The sequence below is a fragment of the Oncorhynchus gorbuscha genome, linkage group LG12 (assembly GCF_021184085.1).
Source record: "Oncorhynchus gorbuscha isolate QuinsamMale2020 ecotype Even-year linkage group LG12, OgorEven_v1.0, whole genome shotgun sequence".
Taxonomy (NCBI): Eukaryota; Metazoa; Chordata; class Actinopteri; order Salmoniformes; family Salmonidae; genus Oncorhynchus; species Oncorhynchus gorbuscha.
This window is the reverse complement of record NC_060184.1, coordinates 64,722,948-64,749,855: the sequence shown is the minus strand read 5'-3', so window position 1 is coordinate 64,749,855 and position 26,908 is coordinate 64,722,948. Positions and strand designations below refer to the sequence as shown.

At 44.9% G+C, this 26,908-nt stretch overlaps 1 protein-coding gene across 1 annotated transcript in view; it reads right to left on the bottom strand.

The window, feature by feature from the left end:
• Window positions 1–26,908, bottom strand: part of ctnnd2a (catenin (cadherin-associated protein), delta 2a) — a 439,609-nt gene that overhangs the window by 50,707 nt on the left and 361,994 nt on the right. The window contains exons 16-20 of the mRNA XM_046292625.1: window positions 20,126–20,243; window positions 16,367–16,549; window positions 14,012–14,185; window positions 13,715–13,865; window positions 3,898–4,150 (exon numbers count right to left, since the gene is read on the bottom strand). Coding sequence (XP_046148581.1) covers window positions 3,898–4,150; window positions 13,715–13,865; window positions 14,012–14,185; window positions 16,367–16,549; window positions 20,126–20,243 — 879 coding nt within the window. The remainder of the gene's footprint in view (window positions 1–3,897; window positions 4,151–13,714; window positions 13,866–14,011; window positions 14,186–16,366; window positions 16,550–20,125; window positions 20,244–26,908) is intronic.

Sequence of the window (26,908 nt, the reverse complement as noted above, 5' to 3'; positions counted from 1 at the left end):
CGATGTCACCAGCAACCGGAACGCCAGTACTTCCTGATGCTTCGTGTGATGGCTTCGGGATTCTGTAAGGACCGACGCCGGACAGGAAAAGCAGGTATGGGGAGTCAAAAGTGTATTCAGGAACAGACATAGAACACGACAGAAACAGCGTGAGCACATGGGTAAACAAGGACATATGACAAACATCAATCCCGAAGCAGGGAACAGAGCTAGGGAACAGACAGATATAGGGAAGGCAATAACACAAGTAATAGAGTTCGGCTGAGTCAAATGAGTACAGATGCGCATGACGGGGAAAGGCAGGTGTGCGTACTGAAGGTGGCTTGATTGCGTAATCCTGGAGAGCCTGGCGCCCTCGGGCGCCAGGTGAGGAAGAGCGGGAGCAGGCATGACAATACCCCCCCCCCCTCTAGAGGCGCCACCCAGCGTCCCGCCTGGGCGAACCAGCCCGAGACATAGGCACTGGGCAAGCCGGCTGGGGAAGGGGGAGGAAGAGCGGGAGCAGGCATGACAATACCCCCCCCCTCCCCTCTAGGGGCGCCACCCAGCGTCCCACCTGGGCGAACCAGCCCGAGACATAGGCACTGGGCAAGCCGGCTGGGGAAGGGGGAGGAAGAGCGGGAGCAGGCGTGACAACCTTATGGGATACAATTTCAGTATTGAGTTATCAAGAGTTGTAATTCTAATTTGATGTGTTATTCTAATTTGTTTATTTTAGATTTAACAGGCAGTGTTTTTTATTTGTATTACTGGTTCCCCGGGGCCCTTTGGTAGATATGCAAATGTGTTTCTTCACATGTCTGCATATAAAAGGAAGAAAAGTCTTTCCCACCTCTACTTTTATATGAAGAAGTGTATTGCTGTTGTTGTGTTTGTTTGTTTTTGTCTTGTTTTGATATAAATCTCATCAGATTGGGTCTGTAGTACAGTCGGGATTTTCCCCTGAAGGGGTAACTCTGCGGGGAGGTCGTCAGTAAGATAAAGGGATTATAAGCAAATTTGCTAAATCAACACACTTGTTGAAACCAATCCTCAGTCATTTCTGTAAGTGCTGTGCTTGTTGAATGTCCTTCCCTATAAGTGTGCTGAAAGTCTGTTGTCAATTTGTTTACTGTAAAATAGCATCGTATCTGGTCAAACACAATTTAAAAAAAAACTTTATTAAGGATTGGTAACCGGCTGATTGGTCAGCTATTTGAGCCAGTAAAGGGGGTTTTACTGTTCTTAGCTAGCATAATTACTTTTGCTTCCCTCCAGGCCTGAGGGCACACACTTTCTAGTAGGCTTAAATTGAAGGTATGGCAAATAGGAGTGGCATTATCGTCCCTTATTATCCTCAGTAATTTTCCATCCAAGTTGTCAGACCCCAGTGGCTTGTCATTGTTGATAGACAACAATATTTGGTTGTGCAGTTAGACTTATTTGCCATTCCTTTTGCCTCAACCCTCTCAACCATACAATTTTTAAATTCCTCATCAATCCACCCCTATTACTAGCCTGTTCAACCTCTCTTTCGTGTCGTCTGAGATTCCCAAAGATTGGAAAGCAGCTGCGGTCATCCCCCTCTTCAAAGGGGGGGGACACTCTTGACCCAAACTGCTACAGACCTATATCTATCCTACCCTGCCTTTCTAAGGTCTTCGAAAGCCAAGTCAACAAACAGATTACCGACCATTTCGAATCTCACCATACCTTCTCTGCTATGCAATCTGGTTTCAGAGCTGGTCATGGGTGCACCTCAGCCACGCTCAAGGTCCTAAACAATATCTTAACCGCCATCGATAAGAAACATTACTGTGCAGCCGTATTCATTGATCTGGCCAAGGCTTTCGACTCTGTCAATCACCACATCCTCATTGGCAGACTCGAAAGCCTTGGTTTCTCAAATGATTGCCTCGCCTGGTTCACCAACTACTTCTCTGATAGAGTTCAGTGTGTCAAATCGGAGGGTCTGCTGTCCGGACCTCTGGCAGTCTCTATGGGGGTGCCACAGGGTTCAATTCTTGGGCCGACTCTCTTCTCTGTATACATCAATGATGTCGCTCTTGCTGCTGGTGAGTCTCTGATCCACCTCTACGCAGACAACACCATTCTGTATACTTTTGTCCCTTCTTTGGACACTGTGTTAACAACCCTCCAGGCAAGCTTCAATGCCATACAACTCATTCCATGGCCTCCAATTACTCTTAAATACAAGTAAAACTAAATGCATGCTCTTCAACCGATCGCTGCCTGCACCTGCCCGCCTGTCCAACATCACTACTCTGGACGGCTCTGACTTAGAATACGTGGACAACTACAAATACCTAGGTGTCTGGTTAGACTGTAAACTCTCCTTCCAGACCCACATGAAACATCTCCAATCCAAAGTTAAATCTAAAATTGGCATCCTATTTCGCAACAAAGCATCCTTCACTCATGCTGCCAAACATACCCTTGTAAAACTGACCATCCTACCAATCCTCGACTTCGGCGATGTCATTTACAAAATAGCCTCCAATACCCTACTCAACACAGAGGGCACAGGGCCAGATATGATGTGTCTTTTATTAGTGTCTAGCAGAGAGTCAATCAGCTCTTTGAAATCCAGTTTCAACTGTTCAGAGCTGCACTTCATAATGTCATTAAATCCCACATGGACTACGATAGAATCGATGTCCATGTCATGGCGTAGTACATTCAGTAGCAGCTTAGTAATGTAATTTATTCGAGCTCTGGGATAATTGTTTTTGCACCAGGAAAAGTAACATTTCCTACCATGGAGCTTCCCAAAATCACGGCTGGCGAGAAGGGCGACGATATCCGCCCACTCTCACACTTCACAGGATGGTGCAGGAGATGGAGAAGCCCCGCTCGAGCCAGAGTAGGGACTGAAGGTTGCCGACATCGACTTTGAAATCTTAGGGGAAAGAGCAGGAGTAGACACGGCGACCGCAGACACAGGTACCCCCAGCGATGAAGGTGCAGGAAGATCAGGCTCTAGGGCGGCAAACTATTTGTTCTTTGTATTCGCTCCGGGCCTCTAGTTGGGAGCACAGACTGCATTGAGGAAGGCCGCTGTCTTCGGTTTCCACGGCTCGTGACATGCGACCATCGCTGATTATGTCCCTCTTGCTGTGCACCTTCGACTCCACTATCAAATGGGGGAGGAGATGGCTCCCCTGGTGAGCAAACTCCGGGCGACACCGGCCAGGCGGATAACAACAAAAGACAAGACAGAGATGCATTCAACATGTGTGAACGCTGTCCATCCACCGGCGTAGAAAAGGTAAACATTCCACTCTGCGTTTTCCCCAGTCTCTTACGTACCCTGGCGACCTGCATGATCAAGGAAGCCACCTCAAGTCTCCAATCCTCGACAAGCAAACAATTGCAGCATTGGAACTGTGAGCGATCCAGTTTGTCCTGAAACAAAGCGTAGTAGATACAGCTCTTACAGCGCTGGAACCGTTCATTCATTCTCCAGACAAAGAGGGCTCCATTGGAAAACTCATCTAGGACTAACTTTGTTAGCTCGATGGCTAATTCTAGCAGCTTTGCTAGGTTTGCAGCTCTTTCAAACAGTCTCTAACCTAACAGCTAAGTTGGATTTTGGGATTGCGGTCCTAGATGTTAAAAGATGTCACGGAATCCATGCAAAAATAAGTTCAGCATTTATGTTTAACAAAAGATTATATTATGTTAAGTAACAATAAGAAACTGAGTGTTTCCAGTATAAAGTGTTCAGCTGCGCACTCTGATGACGTCAGGACCAAAACACAGTGTGTAGTTTGATGAGGGGAAAAACAATTTTAGAATAAGGCTGTAATGTAACAAAATGTGGAAAAAGTGAAGGGGTCTGAATATTTTCTGAAGTACTGTATGTGTTTGTGTGTACGTGTGTGTGTGGTCGCTTACTTGTCTCCTTTGCTGCGAGCGATGCCGATGAGCTTCTCTATCCCGCCAGCGTCTCTCAGTGCTTTGGCGTTTTCCATGTTCTTAGTGATGACCTCATGCAGAGCGCAGCAGATAGCCGTTATCGTATCGTCTGACATGGTCTTACCGGGTGCCATCGGGCCCCCGGTACCTCCACTAGTCCCACCACTGCCCCCGGTACTGTTGCTGCTACTGCCAGGTAACCGGTGGACCAGGTCACGCATGGCGTATTTACCTGAGAGGAGAGCGGGACAAGAGTTAGTGCTTGGGTTAGAAATCTGAATGTCTGAAAGAGTATGCTTGTGAGTGTGTCAGGAAAGTAACAATCCTCATTGGTGTGGCCTGTGCTCTCCAGAGGTTACAGCCACTGACCTTGCCACACGTATGAGTCGGCATGGGTTCGAATCGACTCACTGCCCTTTGACTCACTTCTCCACGGTCTTTCCACCACTTTACTATCTCTTCAATAAAATGATGAAAGGAGTGGGACTGCCCCACTCCTTCAAAACAAAAACAAATGAAAAACAATCCTCTTTAGTTCAAAAACAACTATCTTTTTTCCTCCTCATCTCCCTGTCTTGTCTTTAACAATCAAACAGTACAACACTTCTTCATTGATTGTTTGAGCAACTTCCTGACACTGTAGTTAAGGACAAATAACGTTATCTCTAAATCCCTAAACCTGTCCTCAGTCTCTCTCAGCTTGGCCTGTCTGTCCTCAGTTTCTCTCAGCTTGGCCTGTCAGTCTCTCTCAGCTTGGCCTGTCTGTCTCTCTCAGCTTGGCCTGTCTGTACTCAGTTTCTCTCAGCTTGGCCTGTCAGTCTCTCTCAGCTTGGCCTGTCTGTCCTCAGTTTCTCTCAGCTTGGCCTGTCAGTCTCTCTCAGCGTGGCCTGTCTGTCTCTCTCAGCTTGGCCTGTCTGTACTCAGTTTCTCTCAGCTTGGCCTGTCAGTCTCTCTCAGCTTGGCCTGTCTGTCTCTCTCAGCTTGGCCTGTCTGTCCTCAGTTTCTCTCAGCTTGGCCTGTCAGTTTCTCTCAGCTTGGCCTGTCCGTCTCTCTCAGCTTGGCCTGTCTGTCTCTCTCAGCTTGGCCTGTCTGTCCTCAGTTTCTCTCAGCTTGGCCTGTCAGTCTCTCTCAGCTTGGCCTGTCTGTCTCTCTCAGCTTGGCCTGTCAGTCTCTCTCAGCTTGGCCTGTCTGTCTCTCTCAGCTTGGCCTGTCTGTCTCAGCTTGGCCTGTCAGCTTGGCCTGTCTGTCTCTCTCAGCTTGGCCTGTCTGTCCTCAGTTTCTCTCAGCTTGGCCTCAGTCTGTCTGTCTCTCAGTCTGTCCTCTCTCAGCTTGGCCTGTCAGTCTCTCTCAGCTTGGCCTGTCTGTCCTCAGTTTCTCTCAGCTTGGCCTGTCAGTCTCTCTCAGCTTGGCCTGTCTGTCTCTCTCAGCTTGGCCTGTCTGTCCTCAGTTTCTCTCAGCTTGGCCTGTCAGTCTCTCTCAGCTTGGCCTGTCTGTACTCAGTTTCTCTCAGCTTGGCCTGTCAGTCTCTCTCAGCTTGGCATGTCTGTCCTCAGTTTCTCTCAGCTTGGCCTGTCAGTCTCTCTCAGCTTGGCCTATCAGTCTCTCTCAGCTTGGCCTGTCTGTCCTCAGTTTCTCTCAGCTTGGCCTGTCAGTCTCTCTCAGCTTGGCCTGTCAGTCTCTCTCAGCTTGGCCTGTCTGTCTCTCTCAGCTTGGCCTGTCAGTCTCTCTCAGCTTGGCCTGTCTGTCTCTCTCAGCTTGGCCTGTCAGTCTCTCTCAGCTTGGCCTGTCAGTCTCTCTCAGCTTGGCCTGTCTGTCCTCAGTTTCTCTCAGCTTGGCCTGTCAGTCTCTCTCAGCTTGGCCTGTCTGTCTCTCTCAGCTTGGCCTGTCTGTCCTCAGTTTCTCTCAGCTTGGCCTGTCAGTCTCTCTCAGCTTGGCCTCAGTTTCTCTCAGCTTGGCCTGTCAGTCTCTCTCAGCTTGGCCTGTCTGTCTCTCTCAGCTTGGCCTGTCTGTCCTCAGTTTCTCTCAGCTTGGCCTGTCAGTCTCTCTCAGCTTGGCCTGTCTGTACTCAGTTTCTCTCAGCTTGGCCTGTCAGTCTCTCTCAGCTTGGCATGTCTGTCCTCAGTTTCTCTCAGCTTGGCCTGTCAGTCTCTCTCAGCTTGGCCTATCAGTCTCTCTCAGCTTGGCCTGTCTGTCCTCAGTTTCTCTCAGCTTGGCCTGTCAGTCTCTCTCAGCTTGGCCTGTCAGTCTCTCTCAGCTTGGCCTGTCTGTCCTCAGTTTCTCTCAGCTTGGCCTGTCAGTCTCTCTCAGCTTGGCCTGTCAGTCTCTCTCAGCTTGGCCTGTCTGTCCTCAGTTTCTCTCAGCTTGGCCTGTCAGTCTCTCTCAGCTTGGCCTGTCAGTCTCTCTCAGCTTGGCCTGTCTGTGGAGCAGCCCTCTGATGAAGTCAACACACTGTGACTCATCTGGTATTTGGAAGAAGAGATTGATGTGGACGGGAGGAAATGAAGGGAATAATCTGACATTAAAACAATAGAGAGATGGAGAGAATGAAGAGAGCGAGGGAATAATTAAGAAGTCTGAGATGTCAGTATGCGAGAAAAACCTGAGTAAGAACCGAATGGAGGGAAGTATGGTAGGAAAGAAGGGAGGGAAGGAGGGAGGGAAGAATGAGTCTACTCTACACATTAGCCACATTAGTCGTCCATCAAACAATTCATCATTTCACATAATGTCAACATTGACACACATCTAGGAGGCGGACATCTTTCCTTGATGATGACTCTTGAAGATGTCTCATCATCGATGAATGATAAACATGACATGTAAATAATAGTGTCGACACACTGGTGAAGAGCTGCTTTTTCAGACTGACTCATCCTCTCTGGAGAAATGTCAGTTGTCCATGTGAGTGGATGGTTACCTACACAGGAAATTGGAAGTCAATGGGTTCAGTGAAGATGGAGGAATAAAAAAAGCTGTCAATGTTTCAGCAGCACAGGACTAGGAACCCAGAAAATATACTGTATCTCTGCAGTGGCTTCTATCAAACTGTTTATTGGAGTCTCGAAACTGGAGGTGCTGAGGCAAAGTTGGTTGCAGAATATAAAGGCCTATAAACATAAAAGGACTATCACAGTTCATACACACTCTTAGAAAAAAGTGTTTCAAACTGGTTCTTCAGCTGTCCTGACAGGAGAACCCTTTTTGGTTCCAGGTACAAACCTTTTTGGTTCCATGTAGAACCCTCTGCAAAGGCTTCTCAATGGAACCCAAAATAGTTCTACGTGGAACTAAAAGGTTTCTACCTGGAACCAAAAAGGGTTATTCAAAGGGTTCTCCAATGAGAACAGCCGAAGAACCCTTTTAGGATTTAGACAGCACCTTTTTTTTGCCATCATTTTTGTCATCATTTGTTATCATTGCAATTCACAAGACCCTTCTTCCCACTGCTGGTAACTCCTCTCTCTGTCCTAAAGGTTCTGTATAGAAAATAGTAACACATTTTAATCAGGGCTGGTGAGATTCCTGCTGTGTCATGCAAACAGCTTAAAACATCAACGCACCCCAATCATTTACAACATGAAGGAAAACACACAAGCCCAGACACACAGTTTCCTAAGCACCACATATTATTAGCAGAGAGTGGTGAGTTAATTGGGGAAGTCTTATCTGTCCTGGCAGGCTGAAGAGAGAGAGACTGAATGGACTGTCTTCACCGAGAGGACAATACCAAGACTGACTAAACCTCTATAAACCTGGGTGAGCCTACTCTACTGGCCAGGGTTTGCTGGGAGACAGAACTGATAAGAGGAGAGAGACAGAACTGATGAGAGAGAGAGAGAGAGAGAGAGAGAGAGAGAGAGAGAGAGAGAGAGAGAGAGAGAGAGAGAGAGAGAGAGAGAGAGAGAGAGAGAGAGAGAGAGAGAGAGAGAGATAGGGCGGGGGGACGGACGGACGGACAAGGAAGCGAGGAATTATGTATTTTCACAAAACCCCGAACAGGGCCTTGGACTAACCTTGCCAGTGGCTGAACCTGGGTGTTTCATTATTTTAACATTAATAAAGTGTGATATGCCTCATTGACTACAGGGGGCACCATATCACAAGCAACCAGGTTAGCAGTGGTGTGAAGTACTTATTAAATACAAATACTTTAAAGTACTACCTAAGTTGTTTTGGGGGCATCTGTACTTTACTTTAATATTTATAATTTTGACAAGTTTTACTTTTACATCACTACATTCTGAAAGAAAATAATGTACTTTTTATTTTCCCTGGCAGAAAAAGTACTCGTTACATTTTGAATGCTTAGTAGGACAGGAAAATGGTCAAATTGCACACTTATCAAGAGAACATCCTTAGTCATTCCTACTGCCTCTGATCTGGCGGACTCACTAAACAAAAAGTCTTAGCCCCTGGCTATCTGTAAATAAAATAAAAAAACATGAAAATGGTGCCTTCTAGTTTGTTTAACATAAGGAAGTTGGATTGATTTATACTTTTACTTTTGATACTTAAGTATATTTAAAACCAAATACTTTTAGACTTTTACTGAAGTAGTATTTTACGGGGTATCTTTTTTCTAAAATATCTTTACTTTTATTTAAGAATGACAATTGGGTACTTTTTCCACCACTGCAGGTCAGTCAACTAAAGTCCCTCTGGAACAATTATTTAACCATGGATTCAATTTCCCTGCTACTGTACATTCTTTAATAACATATGGACATATGGAAATGTGGGTATATATAGTACCCGGCTATAGGTAATTAACTAGCCTCATGCACTTCAGAATGGATCTAAAACGGACTGTTCTCCGAGGCCCTTTACGGCGTGAATCCACTTCAAGCAAGGTCTGCAAATGTCACTGTGAAAGATTAACATTGGCCAGACAGATACTGTATATTACTGACTTTCCCGAGCAATAATGGATAAATGGATACCAGAAATCACCCATTTCTCCAAAGTAAATGGCCAGCAATGTGGGCAATGCTTCCTCTTTAGGAGATACGGAAAAGGAAAAAGCCCACAGACATCAAAGATAAAACAAAGCTGTTTAAAAGCGGTTGGAAACTAAGGTAAATTGGAAACTCTAGCTATTAGAGATAGGGGTTTCAGCGAGTGCAGGATTTCACACCTGTAATATCTGTCTCTCTGAGGCTGCTTTGATGTGGCTGGGTGACAGGACAGAGAAGATAAGCTCTTCCGCTGAAATATTCCCCTTCTGAATACCTGTGGCTGCTCCATTAAAATGAGACTGCCGTAGGTGATACGAACACACAAACATGCGCGCACGTTGGCCCGCACACACGCTCGCACACATGCACGTGAACACATGCAAGCACACACAGATACACACAGCACATTCACGGATGCACACGCACCTGCACACACACATGCACGCACACATACACACACACACACGAAAGAGACAGGGGTTGATAATACACGTTTGAAATGTGGTGAAATGAAATGTGATGAATATAAACTTCATTTTGTAATCCCTGTCTGGAATAGCGATGCCATCCTTAGTAGTGATGGAATGAGTTTCAGATTTGTAATTATATTCCAGATTACTTCACCACAATCTATGTTTACTTCTGACAGAATATACCGAAAGAACTTTGAAACGTTCCAAGTACATGGCTGACAAATCTTGTTAATGTAAGCCATCCCTGGCACCATAACTCTGTAAGTACACACTAGAATGATCATCTACGTACTCGTTCTCTCATGATGTATATAAGTCTATTTCCAACCCTACAGGCTGGTAGGGGAAGCAGGGAAGACTGGCAGAAAGGAGGTGTAACGGGCAAATCGAAAGTGAAGTACAGTCAGACGTGGCACTAATCCCATAGAGAGAGAGCACGAGTGAGCAAAAGAGTGTATGACTAAAGCTTACCAGATCATTTCACTCACACTCTGTACTCCAGAGTTAGTTTCTCTTTGGCACTCCTTTGTGTTTTGTTAGTGCAAAAGTGTGTGCGTGTGTATAAGTGTGTGTAGTGAGTCTCTAGTTAGACGGTGCCCTGCGGAAACTGACTCCTCCGCACCCTCAGTGTGTGCCTGCGTGTGTGTGCCCTGCGGACTGTGACTCCTCTGCAGATTCAGGAACCTGTAATTAATGGCCGCCTGCAGCTCCCTCCCAGTGTTTCCACGGTAACCCTCCTGCGCACTGATGTCATCATCCCGAGACACAAAGAGAGGAGCCACAAAGAGAGGACTACATGAACTAATATACATAGGACCCAGACATAGAGAGAGACAAAGAGATAGATAGATAGATATACATATATATAGAGAGAGACAGAGAAACATAGTGAGAGAGAGAGAGAGACATAGAGAGAGACAGAGAGAGAGAGAGAGAGAGAGAGAGAGAGGGAGAGGGTGGGAAAGGGGAAGAGAGAGGGACAGAAGGAGCGAGAGGAGAGAGAATGGTTCCATGGCGGACTACATAAGCTAATATACTGTAGCAGGTCTGAAACCAGACACGGAAAGATGGGACTCGGGCGAGAGTGAGGGAGAGGGGAGAAGGAGGGAAGGTAGAATGGTCAGGGGTGAAGGGAGAGGAGAGAAGGAAGGGAAGTAGAATGGTCAGGGGTGGAGGGAGAGGAGAGAAGGAGGAGAAGTAGAATGGTCAGGGGTGGAGGGAGAGGAGAGAAGGAGGGGAGGTAGAATAGACAGGGGTGGAGGGAGAGGAGAGAAGGAGGAGAAGTAGAATGATCAGGGGTGGAGGGAGAGGAGAGAAGGAGGGGAGGTAGAATGGTCAGGGGTGGAGGGAGAGGAGAGAAGGAGGGGAAGTAGAATGGTCAAGGGTGGAGGGAGAGGAGAGAAGGAGGAGAAGTAGAATGGTCAGGGGTGGAGGGAGAGGAGAGAAGGAGGGAAGGTAGAATGGTCAGGGGTGGAGGGAGAGGAGAGAAGGAGGGGAAGTAGAATGGTCAGGGGTGGAGGGAGAGGAGAGAAGGAGGAGAAGTAGAATGGTCAGGTGTGGAGGGAGAGGAGAGAAGGAGGGAAGGTAGAATGGTCAGGTGTGGAGGGAGAGGAGAGAAGGAGGAGAAGTAGAATGGTCAGGGGTGGAGGGAGAGGAGAGAAGGAGGAGAAGTAGAATGGTCAGGGGTGGAGGGAGAGGAGAGAAGGAGGAGAAGTAGAATGGTCAAGGGTGGAGGGAGAGGAGAGAAGGAGGAGAAGTAGAATGGTCAGGGGTGGAGGGAGAGGAGAGAAGGAGGATAAGTAGAATGGTCATGGGTGGAGGGAGAGGAGAGAAGGAGGAGAAGTAGAATGGTCAGGGGTGGAGGGAGAGGAGAGAAGGAGGAGAAGTAGAATGGTCAGGGGTGGAGGGAGAGGAGAGAAGGAGGAGAAGTAGAATGGTCAGGGGTGGAGGGAGAGGAGAGAAGGAGGAGAAGTAGAATGGTCAGGGGTGGAGGGAGAGGAGAGGAGGGAAGGTAGAATGGTCAGGTGTGGAGGGAGAGGAGAGAAGGAGGAGAAGTAGAATGGTCAGGGGTGGAGGGAGAGGAGAGAAGAAGGAGAAGTAGAATGGTCAGGGGTGGAGGGAGAGGAGAGAAGGAGGAGAAGTAGAATGGTCAGGGGTGGAGGGAGAGGAGAGAAGGAGGAGAAGTAGAATGGTCAGGGGTGGAGGGAGAGGAGAGGAGGGAAGGTAGAATGGTCAGGTGTGGAGGGAGAGGAGAGAAGGAGGGGAGGTAGAATGGTCAGGGGTGGAGGAAGAGGAGAGAAGGAGGGGAAGTAGAATGGTTAGGGGTGGAGGGAGAGGAGAGAAGGAGGGGAGGTAGAAGGGTCAGGGGTGGAGGGATGTCTGAGGATGAGAGAGGTGAAAGGGAGGGAAAGAGGGGGAGAGGGGAGAAGGAGGGGAGGTAGAAGGGTCAGGGGTGGAGGGATGTCTGAGGATGAGAGAGGTGAAAGGGAGGGAAAGAGGGGGGAGAGGGGAGAAGGAGGGGAGGTAGAATGGTCAGGGGTGGAGGGATGTCTGAGGATGAGAGAGGTGAAAGGGAGGGAAAGAGGGGGGAGACGACCCTGTTACACTTCAATACGTTTTTGTTTTACTGTATGGCGGCATCATACATCACCCATAGCTGCTAGAGCTAGACGATCTGTCTCCACTCTATTCTCCTGAGAGAAAAGCCCTCCTCTGTCTCCTTGGCACACGCATGCCAATTTCACATGTGTCAAATTACCAACTATAAGTAAATTGTAGCAAGCGATGTCGCTGACAGTTATTGAGTCAAAATGGGATTCAATCGCCACATAACCATATATTATACAAATCCAACAGATGAATAGGAGAGACAAACAAAAACTTGACAGATCAGTTGAATAATGCCAGGTGATGTTGAAAATACGACTAAATCACATTACTGCTAGAACTGAATAAAACACACACGCTGTATATCCTCCTAACAACATCTTAGCTTTCTTTTTCTCTTTCCTTCCATGTATCCCTCGGTCTCTTTCCCTCTCTCCTCTTATCCCCTCTTACTTTCCTCCAGTCAGCATCCTACCTGACAATGATAAAAGAGGACAGTACTCCGGTGGCCGTGAGAATCGCAGGTAATTGTCTCGACTGTTTAAATCTAAAATCACTACTGCTCTATCAACGCTGAACCACAACGGCACAACACTGCTTAACCACAACAACACTGCTTTTCCCAATGACACAGCCTTTTAGTGTTGACAGCACCAAAGGCTTAACACAACTTAGAAGTTAGTGGGAAATATGAGATGTTTGACAATGCTCGTAGGTTGAATCCACACAATGGGAAATGACAAAGGACTAGCACAGAAAACAGTCTTAGTGGCAATCAGCTTGATAGACGTTTTTGACGCTTAGCTTTTTCCAATGCCTTTGTTGTGTCTCAAGGTTGGAATAGCTTCTATACAGTACAAAGGTAATCTCTGTCCTACCCGTTGCTATTTGTCATTCAAGCTCATAAAATGTGATGTCTAGAATAATAATGTGCAAGCATTCTATAGGAGTAACACTTACGATTTTGTCATTTCAAGGTTGTGAAATAGATTCTATATTGTATCAGGTGTACATACGGTAACTGTAGGCTTTCTTTGTGTTTAACTATAACATTAAACTTAATGAACATTCTGTTGCATATAAACCTCTATACTGTATTCCCTGCTGTCCTCACACATAAACTCAACTACTACCCTAGAGCACACTACCCCCCCCCCCCTTCCCTAACCCGCTCTCTCTGGTTCAATAGAATTACTACCAATATAAGCTGTGTTATACAGCGCCGCTGAATTACTACGAAGTGTATTCAAACGAAACCGCTCGACAAATTGGAATTGATTTTCCCGTGAATTTGTGAGGGATTACATTATTCAGCCTGGCGTCTCTTGTGGTGCAGAGACCAAAACAACACACTGTGTCTTTCTGTTAAAGCTAAACGCTGGGTTATGCCTTCCACTCCTATACAGGAGATGGCAGACATTGTAACTAGGGTAATATTTTTATTCACCCCCCTAATGGTTAAGGTTGGAATTGGGTTTAAAATACTGATGCTAGATCTGTGGTTAGGGAACAGTTCTACCTTGAGCGTATCTGTACAAAGCCAGAGAGCTTAGTATTGAATCGGGAGGCCTTGTGAGGTCTGTACAGTGGGACAAGTAGACAGTCATTAGCCGTGATTAGCTCTGATTCAGAGTCCATCACCCTCCTTTGATCTGCCCAAATCACAGATGCCACTGAAGACTCCTCAGATGCAATCGCTCAGTTATACTGACAACCCACAGCTGACCAGAGCTGATGCAATGTGAAGTGTGTGTGTCTTACCTATCAGTTCTTTGTTTCTGATGTCCAGGGCCATATTCCTGAGTGCGGTGGCCACGGCACACACCACACGGTCATTGTCTATCCTCAACAACTCCACCAGGATAGGAAGGCCTTTCTCTTTACGCACCGCAGCCCGGATATACACAGACCACTGGAGAGAGGGGGAAGAGTTAGCCTGACGGACCAATGTAGAGGGAGGGGAAGAGTTAGACTGACGGACCACTGTAGAGGGAGGTGAAGAGTTAGACTGACGGACAGGAGGGGTTGAGTTAGACAGTACAGTAGGACCACCCCTACCTTCCAGCTGCCTGCAGCCAGGTTCTGCAGGGCTCCAGCCGCTCCCTCCAGTGTATCAGGGTTGGAGCACTCTGAAAGCAGGGTGAGGTAGGGCTTCACTATGGACGGGTGCCATAACATCTGGACCCCTTTAGGAGGGTCAGCTGAGTCTTGGAGAGGGCCTACACCATCCCACTATAGGAGGAGGGAGAGAGAGGGGCAAGAGAGATAGAAAGAGCGAAGGGATAGGAGTGAGGGGGTTGTGGGGGTAAGGAAAAAGAGAGTTAGAAATAGGGAGAATGGTATTCTCCACATCTATCTCTGCGCTTTCATTAGCAATATAGCTGTGTATGCCCCTCAAATTCCCACTTCTCTGGAGACTAAGACGAGGCAGTACACCCTCCATCAACAGCTCTGAGTGTACATGTCAAGATAGAAACCCTTTCCCTTTGATCAATCAATCAAAGGGAAAATCTTCATGATGCCTAATCTAGGTTCTGATCTGCCTACTCTAGGTTCTGATCGGCCTAATCTAGGTTCTGATCTGCCTAATCTAGGTTCTGATCTGCCTACTCTAGGTTCTGATCGGCCTAATCTAGGTTCTGATCTGCCTAATCTAGGTTCTGATCTGCCTACTCTAGGTTCTGATCGGCCTAATCTAGGTTCTGATCTGCCTAATCTAGGTTCTGATCTGCCTACTCTAGGTTCTGATCGGCCTAATCTAGGTTCTGATCTGCCTAATCTAGGTTCTGATCTGCCTAATCTAGGTTCTGATCTGCCTAATCTAGGTTCTGATCTGCCTAATCTAGGTTCTGATCTGCCTACTCTAGGTTCTAATCTGCCTAATCTAGGCTCTGATCTGCCTCATCTAGGTTCTGATCTGCCTAATCTAGGTTTTGATCTGCCTACTCTAGGTTCTGATTTGCCTACTCTAGGTTCTGATCTGCCTAATCTAGGTTCTGATCTGCCTAATCTAGGTTCCGATCTGCCTACTCTAGGTTCTGATCTGCCTACTCTAGGTTCTGATCTGCCTACTCTAGGTTCTGATCTGCCTAATCTAGGTTCTGATCTGCCTAATCTAGGTTCTGATCTGCCTAATCTAGGTTCTGATCTGCCTAATCTAGGTTCTGATCTGTCTAATCTAGGTTCTGATCTTCCTAATCTAGGTTCTGATCTGTCTAATCTAGGTTCTGATCTGCCTAATCTAGGTTCTGATCTGTCTAATCTAGGTTATGATCGGCCTAATCTAGGTTCTGATCTGCCTAATCTAGGTTCTGATCTGCCTAATCTAGGTTCTGATCTGTCTAATCTAGGTTCTGATCTGCCTAATCTAGGTTCTGATCTGTCTAATCTAGGTTCTGATCTGCCTAATCTAGGTTCTGATCTGCCTAATCTAGGTTCTGATCTGTCTAATCTAGGTTCTGATCTGCCTAATCTAGGTTCTGATCTGCCTAATCTAGGTTCTGATCTGCCTAATCTAGGTTCTGATCTGTCTAATCTAGGTTCTGATCTGTCTAATCTAGGTTCTGATCTGCCTAATCTAGGTTCTGATCTGCCTAATCTAGGTTCTGATCTGTCTAATCTAGGTTCTGATCTGCCTAATCTAGGTTCTGATCTGCCTAATCTAAGTTCTGATCTGTCTAATCTAGGTTCTGATCTGCCTAATCTAGGTTCTGATCTGTCTAATCTAGGTTCTGATCTGCCTAATCTAGGTTCTGATCTGCCTAATCTAGGTTCTGATCTGCCTAATCTAGGTTCTGATCTGCCTAATCTAGGTTCTGATCTGCCTAATCTAGGTTCTGATCTGTCTAATCTAGGTTCTGATCTGCCTAATCTAGGCTCTGATCTTTTATCATAAAACCTTTGGGAGATTGAGGAGAAATGTAACTCGAACAGTGCAGATAATGTGTCCTAACAGTTCTGAATGTGGTGAAAACTTTTTGGAGACATTTAGTGTTTTTAACTGTTTGTAACCAGAGTGAATGAGAGCTGAGCTGATTGAACAAAGCCCTCATAGCTTGTGCGCAACAGAGCATATGATTGGTCCGTGGGGAGGGATCTGAGCGAATAGCAAAGCAGCAGTAGTGACTGATGCCTGGAGTGTGAAGGAGGGAAGAAATAACGAGTGATTGAAGGTTTGAGCCAAAAGAAAAAGAGAGACAAAGACAGTTAATACATAATAAAATAGTTTGTGGTCTTTTAATGTTCTCTGTTTGAAGCTTTCACTTTGATTCATAATTTGGATCATAATTTATTAGTCTGTCCCTTCAGAAAATCCCTGCAGTGAACAAATTATATGGCTTGGTGAGAGCTTTTGCCATATGTGTTTGCATGTACTGTGTGTGTGTGTGTGTATGTCTGTGTGTGTGTGTCCACCTGGTCCTGTCCCTTCTTCTTCTTCTTCTTCTTGCCCCAGCAGCCTGAGGTCTCTCCGTCACGTCCGTTGGCGTCACACAGCAGACCGTCCAGCTCTTCTGAACCCAGCTGCTGGCCCTGAGACGTCTCCGCTGCCAGTCGGTAGGACAGGTTACGCAGTATACACACACAGTTTTCTATGGTCTACATGGGGGAGGGGAGAGCGCGGGGAGAGGAAGGAGAGAGAAAGGAATATGATCATTTAACCTACTAAAGAGCAAGTACCCTACGAAAATGTGTGTGTGTGTGTGTGTGTGTGTGTGTGTGTGTGTGTGTGTGTGTGTGTGTGTGTGTGTGTGTGTGTGTGTGTGTGTGTGTGTGTGTGTGTGTGTGTGTGTGTGTGTGTGTGTGTGTGTGTGTGTGTGTGTGTGTGTGTGTGTGTGTGTGTGTGTGTGTGAAGCAGCACTTAAAAGGAAGGGTGCCTAATTCCATCCGAGAATCGGGACGTGCTCTAACTTTCAAATTAGCTTTAAAAATTCTCTCAAATTAGGAAAAATGAGTCCGAAACATCGTATCACACTCCATTTAACATTATGTTAGGAGAAGGCGAATTAGCAACAGCAGAGGAGTGTGTGTGTCTGTGCATGTGTGTTAGTGTGTGTGAGTGCCTGTGTAAAGTATCACACATAAGGAGCGTTTGGAAGTGATATGGAAAGCCGGCTACGTGGAAATAACAAAGAAAAATCATCAATCATTTCGTACGACTCCTGTTTTTTAGAAGTCTTTCAGACCGATCCTTTACACAAGCAACTATAATGACGCTAATTGAACAGAATACTTAGACTGACTATATGGCTTTTCTGGCATTACAGACATAATACAAACACTGAGTCGCTCCAATTAGCTCCAACAGACATTTTAGAGGAGTTAGTTGTTGACCTCTGAAAACAGCCGAGGTAAATAACTCCAAAGATAAACAGCAGGTGCACAACTCTAGAGGTAAACAACAGGTAAAAAACTCCAGCGGTAAACAGGTAAACAACTCCAGAGGTAAACACAGGTAAACAACTCCAGAAGTAAACACAGGTAAACAACTCCAGAAGTAAACACAGGTAAACAACTCCAGAAGTAAACACAGGTAAACAACTCCAGAAGTAAACACAGGTAAACAACTCCAGAAGTAAACACAGGTAAACAACTCCAGAAGTAAACACAGGTAAACAACTCCAGAAGTAAACACAGGTAAACAACTCCAGATGTAAACACAGGTAATCAACTCCAGATGTAAACACAGGTAAACAACTCCAGATGTAAACACAGGTAAACAACTCCAGATGTAAACACAGGTAAACAACTCCAGATGTAAACACAGGTAAACAACTCCAGATGTAAACACAGGTAAACAACTCCAGAAGTAAACACAGGTAAACAACTCCAGATGTAAACACAGGTAAACAACTCCAGATGTAAACACAGGTAAACAACTCCAGATGTAAACACAGGTAAACAACTCCAGATGTAAACACAGGTAAACAACTCCAGATGTAAACATCAGGTAAACAACTCCAGAAGTAAACACAGGTAAACAACTCCAGATGTAAACACAGGTAAACAACTCCAGATGTAAACACAGGTAAACAACTCCAGAAGTAAACACAGGTAAACAACTCCAGATGTAAACAACATGTAAACAACTCCAGATGTAAACAACATGTAAACAACTCCAGAGGTAAACATCAGGTAAACAACTCCGGAAGTAAACACAGGTAAACAACTCCAGATGTAAACAACATGTAAACAACTCCAGATGTAAACAACATGTAAACAACTCCGGAACTAACCAACACAGGTAAACAACTCCGGAAGTAACCAACACAGGTAAACAACTCTGGAGGTAAACTGCAACAGGGAATGAAGGTTGGTTTAATTTCACTTATTGAACAGAGTGACAGGATGAAGGTAGAGAAAGAAAGTGGGAGGTAGACAAAATAGAAGAGAAGGACAGAATATAAAGATTAAAGAAAGAGAGAGAGATAGAGGCTAGATCAGGAGGACAGAAAGTCCACAAAAATAATGAAAAGTGTCACCCTGTCAGTGTCTTCTAATAACTTGGGACTTGTCAATGACAATTGGCCCCATGCTTGCCAATCAATTCTCGTTACTGTGGAGACACCAGAGCCCTCCTATGATTGTGCAGAGTTACATTCCAAATTGCTATTTCCATTATGAAAGATGTGTGTTTTTTCACTATCTAATCCTGACGTGGGGTTGTTCAATGACAGACGTATTTGTTTAAAATGTGTCACTTGATGGTTTTCTTTCAAAGAGACAAATAATCGTGTTTTTTGGCAAATTGCTTCAGTTCCTTCAGAAAGTATGCCAAGAGTGTGTGAAGCTGTCATCAAGGCAAAGGGTGGCTACTTTGAAAAATCTCAAATCTCAAATATATTTTGATTTGTTTAACACTTTTTTGGTTAATACATGATTCCATGTGTTATTTCAAAATAGTACAAATAAAGATAAACCTTGAATGAGTAGGTGTGTCCAAAATTTGGACTGGTCCTGTTTGTAAATAAAATATTTCTGTATGTAATTTTCAATAAATTACCAAACATTTCTAAAAACATGTTTTTACTTTGTCATTGTAGGGTCTTGTGTGTGGATAGGTGAGAACATGTTGGTTTTTTAAATCCATTTTGAATTCAGGCTGTTACACAACAAAATGTGGAATAAGTCAATGGGTATGAATACTTGCTGAAGTCACTGTATTTATCCGCCTCACTTTCAGAGAAATAAGTAGTACTGCTAGGTTTTACACAGCCAAATGTAACAAATAACTACATTTCTATTTTTGTACTTTTTCTCCCTAATTGGTAGTTCCAGTCTTGTCCTATCGCTGCAACTGCCTTACGGACTCGGGAGAGGTGAAGGTTGAGAGCTATGCGTCCTCCAAAACACAACCAATGTTCCCGGCACAGTGCTCACTTAACCCGGAAGCCAGCCACACAAATGTGTCGGAAACACTATCCAGCTGGCGACCGAAGTCAGCTTGCAGGCACCCGGTCCGCCACAAGGAGTTGCTAGAGTGCAACATGGAAATCCCAGCCGGCCAAATCCTTCCCTAACCCGGGCGAAGCTGGGCCAATTGTGCACCGCCTCATGGGTCTCCTGGTCACAGCCAGCCTGGGATCAAACCAGGGTCTGTAGTGACGCCTCCATTTTGAATTCAGGCATTAGACCGCTGCGCCACTCGGGAGGCCATAAATAACTACATTTCTAATAAAGAACTGCAAAAATGATACATTTGTGACATAAATATTGCAAAAACATTTTTTAAATAATTAAATACAGCAATATGAGATCTGTATGTAAAACATTTACATTTATATTTTTGTCATTTAGCAAATGCTCTTATATAGAGCGACTTACAGTATGTGCATTCATGTTAAGATAGCTAGGTGAGACAACAACATATCACAGTCAAATATACAGGACACGAACATTTCATTCCAGCTAAACAATGGATATATATCATTTTTTGAAACAACAAAAAAATCATACACATCAAAAATCTAAGAATCAAAAATCTGAGAACAGATTTGATATTTTACACACACATGAAAGTACCCATAAGCATTCCTTTCTGATGACAATTGGTGGATATAGCGTTTTGGAAATAAACTCCTCATTTAGAGAGACTGAGCTAAAGCAACCTTGAGAAGGTAGCCATCCACAACGTTTCTCTACTACTGTATTGAACTGACGGACACACACACACACCTTGCTGTCGATGTCGTTGCTGCCCAGAGCGGTCTGTATGATGTAGAGGAGGGAGTCTGTCAGTCCGTCACACTCTCTCATCCTCCTCCTGGCCTCCTCTCCAGCAGAACTCACATTTCTGAAACACACAGAGGGACGGGAACAAGATCATTTGATACACCACAGGGTGTGACCCTGTAAAACAGGGTGTGAAACAGGGTGAAACAGGGTGTGACCCTGTAAAACTCGAACACTGGGATTCGGGAATGATATCCACCCAAAAGGGAAATGCAAGATTTTTGTCATCTTTAAAAAAACGTATTATATATATATATATTTTACCCGAATTTCGTGGTATCCAATTGGTAGTTACAGTCTTGTCTCATCACTGCAACTCCCATACGGACTCGGGAGAGCCGAAGGTCAAGAGCTGTGCATCCTCCAAACACAACCAAGCCGCACTGCTTCTTGACACAATGCCTATTTAACCCGGAATCCAGCCGCACTAATGTGTCGGAGGAAACACCGTACACCTGGCGACCACGTCCCCTACCAACGCTAGGCCTCTATTGATGTTAAGGCTTGTTTTTAATTCTGGTGCCGCTCAACACATACACCCTTGTTAGCCTGCTTTAGTCAAGGGCGTGAAATTGAGCCAACTCTCAAATGTTCAAGTATGTATTTTAGTATAATTCTGTTGTCCAGTGAAGTAATGATAGGCCTACTCAACTAGCTCTCACAGTGTCATGTCAGAATTAGACGTTCATCCATGTTTCCCAACGTTTTGACGTTATTGCAAACATCACATTTAGAGGTGTTTAGGGTTAAGTTTAGGCGTTAACTCCTAAGTCTTAAGGTTAAGGAATTAACTCAAAATGGTTAAAGTAAGGGTTAAGGTTTGGGATAAGCTTAAAACAACATTTGAAAAACAACTTTATATTGCTGAATTTGAACTGTCAACCTCTGGAATCAGATGCTTACACCCATCTGCCATCTATGTCCACAATGCCCCAGCAAAACCAAAACCTACTTCAATATAACGTCGCTCACTGTTGCCCCTAATGGGCGGTTTCCACTTCATCTCCCAACGTCCTCAGAGATGGACGGACATCGAATGCTGACTTGAATCAAGGGTGACCTGGCTGGGCATACCTGCCTTCGGAAAGTATTCAGATCCCTTTTCCACATGTTCTACGTTACAGCCTTATTCTAAAATGGATGAAAACAGATGTAAAACCTCTACACACAATACCCCATATTGACAAAGTGAAAACAGGTTATGAGATTTGTTTGCACATTTATAAAAACAAACTTGTTTACATAAGTATTCAGACCCTTTGCTATGAGACTCAACATTGAGCTCAGGTGCATTCTGTTTCTATTGATCATCCTTGAGGTGTTTCTACAACTTGATTGTAGTCCACCTGTGGTAAATTAAATTGATTGGACATGATTTGAAAAGGCACACACCTGTCTATATAAGGTCCCACAGTTGACAGTGCATATGAGAGCAAAGACCAAGCCATGAGGTCGAAGGAATTGTCCGTAGAGCTCCGAGACAGGATTGTGTCGAGGCACAGATCTGGGGAAGGGTCCCAAAACATTTCTGCAGCATTGAAGGTCCCCAAGAATAAAGTGGCCTCCATCATTCTTAAATGGAGGAAGTTGGGAACCACAAAGACCCCGGCCAAACTGAGCAATCTGGGGAGAAGGGCCTTGGTCAGAGAGGTGACCTAGAGTTCCATGGGGAGATGGGAGAATCTTCCAGAAGGACAACCATCTCTGCAACATTCACTTTATGTGTGTGTGACTGTGTCAATTGCAGGAGGCTGGTGGAAGGAGCATTGGGCGGATGGGCTCATTGTAACGGCTGGAATGGAATCAATGGAATGTTACCAAACACATCAAACACATGGAAACAACTTGCTAGACTCAGGTCCATTGATTCCATTCCAGGCATTACAATGAGCCCATCCTTCTATAGCTTCTCCCACCAGCCACCTCTGGTGTCAGTATTATTCTCAGCTGGGAACCAATGGGACTGAACCTATTTGATCCACGCACCATGCAATCTCCCAGTCAGCCATGGATGATAATACCCAATACAGACTCATACACTACCTGGCTCTGTCATTTCTTTCCAGTGCATTCAGAGCCAGCTAAATCAATTGTAACAGTTCATTCAATACAATTGCCAGATGACAGGGGAAGAAAATGATATATTTGCCGAACACATATCCCGCCAAGTCTAGCTTGCTCTTTCTCGCTATCGCTCTTTCTGATATTATCTCTCTCTCTCTCCCTTCCCCTCTCTCTGTAATGTGAAATATTTATAAAGGCATCAGCAACATGTCAATGAAGCTGTATTGATGATTTGGGGTATTAATGTTTGACACCATGCTGCTAATTGTCTTTATGGTTTTGGGTATATTGGCTTAATACACATTCAACATAGCTGGCAGCCACTGTTTTGATGTCCAAAACCTCTATTTATGAACGTTATGCATTTGCAAAAGTTAATTTGTGTGATTTCATGTGTGTGTTACAGTAGGCACTAAGCTATTTTCTTTCATTTGTAAACTTTCTTCACATGCTACTTCATAACAAGGAGACAAGGTGACAGGGTGAGTTGTTGGTGAGGTTTGAGGCGAGAGCAGAGGACAGCAGTAGGGTGAGGACAGGACAGGGAAGATAGTCCTGTATGTATGAATAAACACAGAGACATGTCAGTATGACCAGGGAAATGAAGTGAGAGCAGAGGACAGCAGTAGGGTGAGGACAGGACAGGGAAGATGGTCCTGTATGTGTGAATAAACACAGAGACATGTCAGTATGACCAGGGAAATGAAGTGAGAGCAGAGGACAGCAGTAGGGTGAGGACAGGACAGGGAAGATGGTCCTGTATGTGTGAATAAACACAGAGACGTGTCAGTATGACCAGGGAAATGAAGTGAGAGCAGAGGACAGCAGTAGGGTGAGGACAGGACAGGGAAGATGGTCCTGTATGTATGAATAAACACAGAGATGTGTCAGTCTGGCCAGGGAAATGAAGTGAGAGCAGAGGACAGCAGTAGGGTGAGGACAGGACAGGGAAGATGGTCCTGTATGTATGAATAAACACAGAGATGTGTCAGTCTGGCCAGGGAAATGAAGTGAGAGCAGACAGCAGTAGGGTGAGGACAGGACAGGGAAGATGGTCCTGTATGTATGAATAAACACAGAGATGTGTCAGTCTGGCCAGGGAAATGAAGTGAGAGCAGAGGACAGCAGTAGGGTGAGGACAGGACAGGGAAGATGGTCCTGTATGTATGAATAAACACAGAGATGTGTCAGTCTGGCCAGGGAAATGAAGTGAGAGCAGACAGCAGTAGGGTGAGGACAGGACAGGGAAGATGGTCCTGTATGTGTGAATAAACACAGAGACGTGTCAGTATGACCAGGGAAATGAAGTGAGAGCAGAGGACAGCAGTAGGGTGAGGACAGGACAGGGAAGATGGTCCTGTATGTATGAATAAACACAGAGATGTGTCAGTCTGGCCAGGGAAATGAAGTGAGAGCAGACAGCAGTAGGGTGAGGACAGGACAGGGAAGATGGTCCTGTATGTGTGAATAAACACAGAGACGTGTCAGTATGACCAGGGAAATGAAGTGAGAGCAGAGGACAGCAGTAGGGTGAGGACAGGACAGGGAAGATGGTGAATAAACACAGAGATGTGTCAGTCTGGCCAGGGAAATGAAGTGAGAGCAGAGGACAGCAGTAGGGTGAGGACAGGACAGGGAAGATGGTGAATAAACACAGAGATGTGTCAGTCTGGCCAGGGAAATGAATTGAGAGCAGAGGACAGCAGTAGGGTGAGGACAGGACAGGGAAGATGGTGAATAAACACAGAGATGTGTCAGTCTGGCCAGGGAAATGAAGTGAGAACAGCGTCCATCCCATCAGAGTGAACTGAAGCCAATCATGTGTTTCAGTAATGAGCAGACAGACAGTCAATTAGACGCTCCAGCTCTGGGCTTTGTGTTCACACTGAAGGTCAAGTCATCTCCTCTGCTCTCTGAATACCAAACATACAAATGATACTATACACGACGAAACCTTAGACTGTGCTCTCGCTGCTAACAGAGACAACGCTTCTGACAGATATGAACTCAGAATACAATATGAATTCACCTCAAGTAAATTATGGGGATCAATCCCAAATCAGGCTGACAGGATGTTTTAATCATGTTTAAATAGGCTGATTGATGAACCTGATCAACCTCAAACATTGATGATATTCAAACACTCACATTTGAATACATTCAAATAATTCATCATTCCAACACAACAGTCTTGCTTATGAGTAGAGTTATAAACAGTATGTTTCTACTTATAGCCAGCTTGATGTGTGAGTGGGAAGCCATCTTCATTTCCTGAGTACAGTTTTAATGAAGCAGAGGACACAACCCTATCCTCACCTCTCTCCCACATCTCTCCTTCTGTTGTGGATTGGTTGTCAATAGAGACTAGCATGTGTGAGTTCCACCAGGACAGAGTAAGAACGAAGTCCCCAGACGTAGACCATCGTCTAAATCAGTGGCCGCAACGAGGGAACTGCAGTGGGGTCACCAATTCATTTAGATTTTTGTAATGGAAAATATACACATTTTGTTGAGAAAGATAATTAGAAAAATATAATTATGGGGTAAATGTATTTATTGGTTTAATTTCATTTAGATAAGAGGTCATTTGTTGATGTAAAAATCTAAAATGTACCGATTTTAAGGTTGCGAAAAACATAGGTCTCCAGAAATTCTGGTGGAAAAAATGTGAATACCACTGGTCTAAATCTTCATTTCCAGGCTGCAGAGCTGTCATAGTTTCCAGTTCAGATTTAAACTGATTTAGTCACATCTCTAGTGCTAATTATAATGTGATAGATCCCACATGGGGCCCCAGCTTGCCGATTCCAGGTTTAACGAAAGGTTGAGGAACAATGTTGTAGAATGGTGGTGTGGACTGTGTAATAATATACTGGAGACAGACTGTATGTTTTCTGAGATGAGGTAACGCGATGGTGACACCCGTCATAAGGAAAGAAAGAACTTGGGAAAATGTGAATACGCCCCACCTAATTACTCTGTGCGTGTGTGTGTGTGTGTGTGTGTGAGTGTGAGTGTGTGTGTGAGTGTGAGTGTGAGTGTGTGTGTGTGTGTGTGTGTGTGTGTGTGTGTGTGTGTGTGTGTGTGTGTGTGTGTGTGTGTGTGTGTGTGTGTGTGTGTGTGTGTGTGTGTGTGTGTGTGTGTGTGTGTGTGTGTGTGTGTGTGAGAGAGAGGTGGAGTCAGAGGAAGAAATAGTCTGACCTCTCCTCTTAATAAACCTCTGAGACAGATCATCAGAAATCTACTACGGGAGATTGCTGAGATTAAACACAAACACACCCACGCACACACCCTCAAACACCCTACTATATGACCAATCATATCCTCAGAGTGTGTGTAAAATCTCCAGGCAGGTAACAGGTTATTTCCAGCAGTAAATGAGCCTGTTAGCCTTTAGCGCTAATGCCGCTAATTTATTATGTGTTACTCTCTATAAATCCCATCTAATGAATTAGCATACGTTGTTAGCTAATTACTTATTGAACACCTTTAGCAGAGGATTTAATAACCCACACATTAAATACTTATATATGTGTTATTCTTAGCAGTTCAATAACTATCTGCTTTCCTGTAAATTGTTTCAAAGTGAAGCCATGGTACAATTAAGCAATAAGGCACGAGGGGGTGTGGTATATGGCCAATATACCACGGCTAAGGGCTGTTCTTATGCACGATGCAAAGCAGAGTTCCTGGATACAGCCCTTATCCTTGGTATATTGGCCATATACCACAAACCCTGAGGTGCCTTATTGCTATTATAAACTGGTTACCGACATAATTAGAGCAGTAAAAATACATGTTCTGTCATACCCGTGGTATACGGTCTGATATACCATGGCTGTCAGCCAATCAGCATTCAGGGCTTGAACCACACAGTTTATAATGCATTATGTATTACTTGGTATAGCAACCATTGAATAATTGTATATCTTATTGGCTTTTAAGTAAACTTATAGTACATTTGAAATCTATAGATTTTCAATAATGCTAGATTTTTGGTCAAGTGTAGAATTTTTTAAAATATTAGCACCAGATGGCTATCTTCTGTTGTCCCAGATATGAATAACCCGAGGAGGACTGCGGATGTAACAGCTCTGTCTGTCTGACTGTCTGTGTTTGTCTCTGTCTTTTAGTGTCTCTGTCTCTGTCTGTCTGACTGTCTGTGTGTGTCTCTGTCTGTGTGTCTCTGTCTGTGTGTGTGTGTGCGTGTGTGTGTGTATGTGTGTGTGTGTGCGTGTGTGTGTGTGTCTGTGTGTGTCTCTGTCTGTGTGTGTGTGTGTGTGTGTGTCATTGTCTCTTTAATGGTGAACCATATTTAGGCAGCCATATTCTTTGAGTGCTTTGTGGGTGATTGTTCCTGTCTTTGTATTTGTTGCACCAGAGAGGACTGTTTCGGTTTTGTCACGTTTATTGTTTTGTATTATGTTCATGTTTGAGTTTTTTCTTTATTAAAGAACATGAACACCAACTACGCCGCATTTTGGTCCTCTGCTTCGACGGAAGAAAACCGTAACAGAATCACCCACCACAACAGGGCCAAGCGGCGTGGTGACAGGCAGCAGGAGCAGCGAAATCCAGATTTCTGGACATGGGAGTAGATATTGGGTGGTAAAGGACCCTGGGCTCAGCCTGGAGAATATCGCCGCCCCAAAGAAGAGCTGG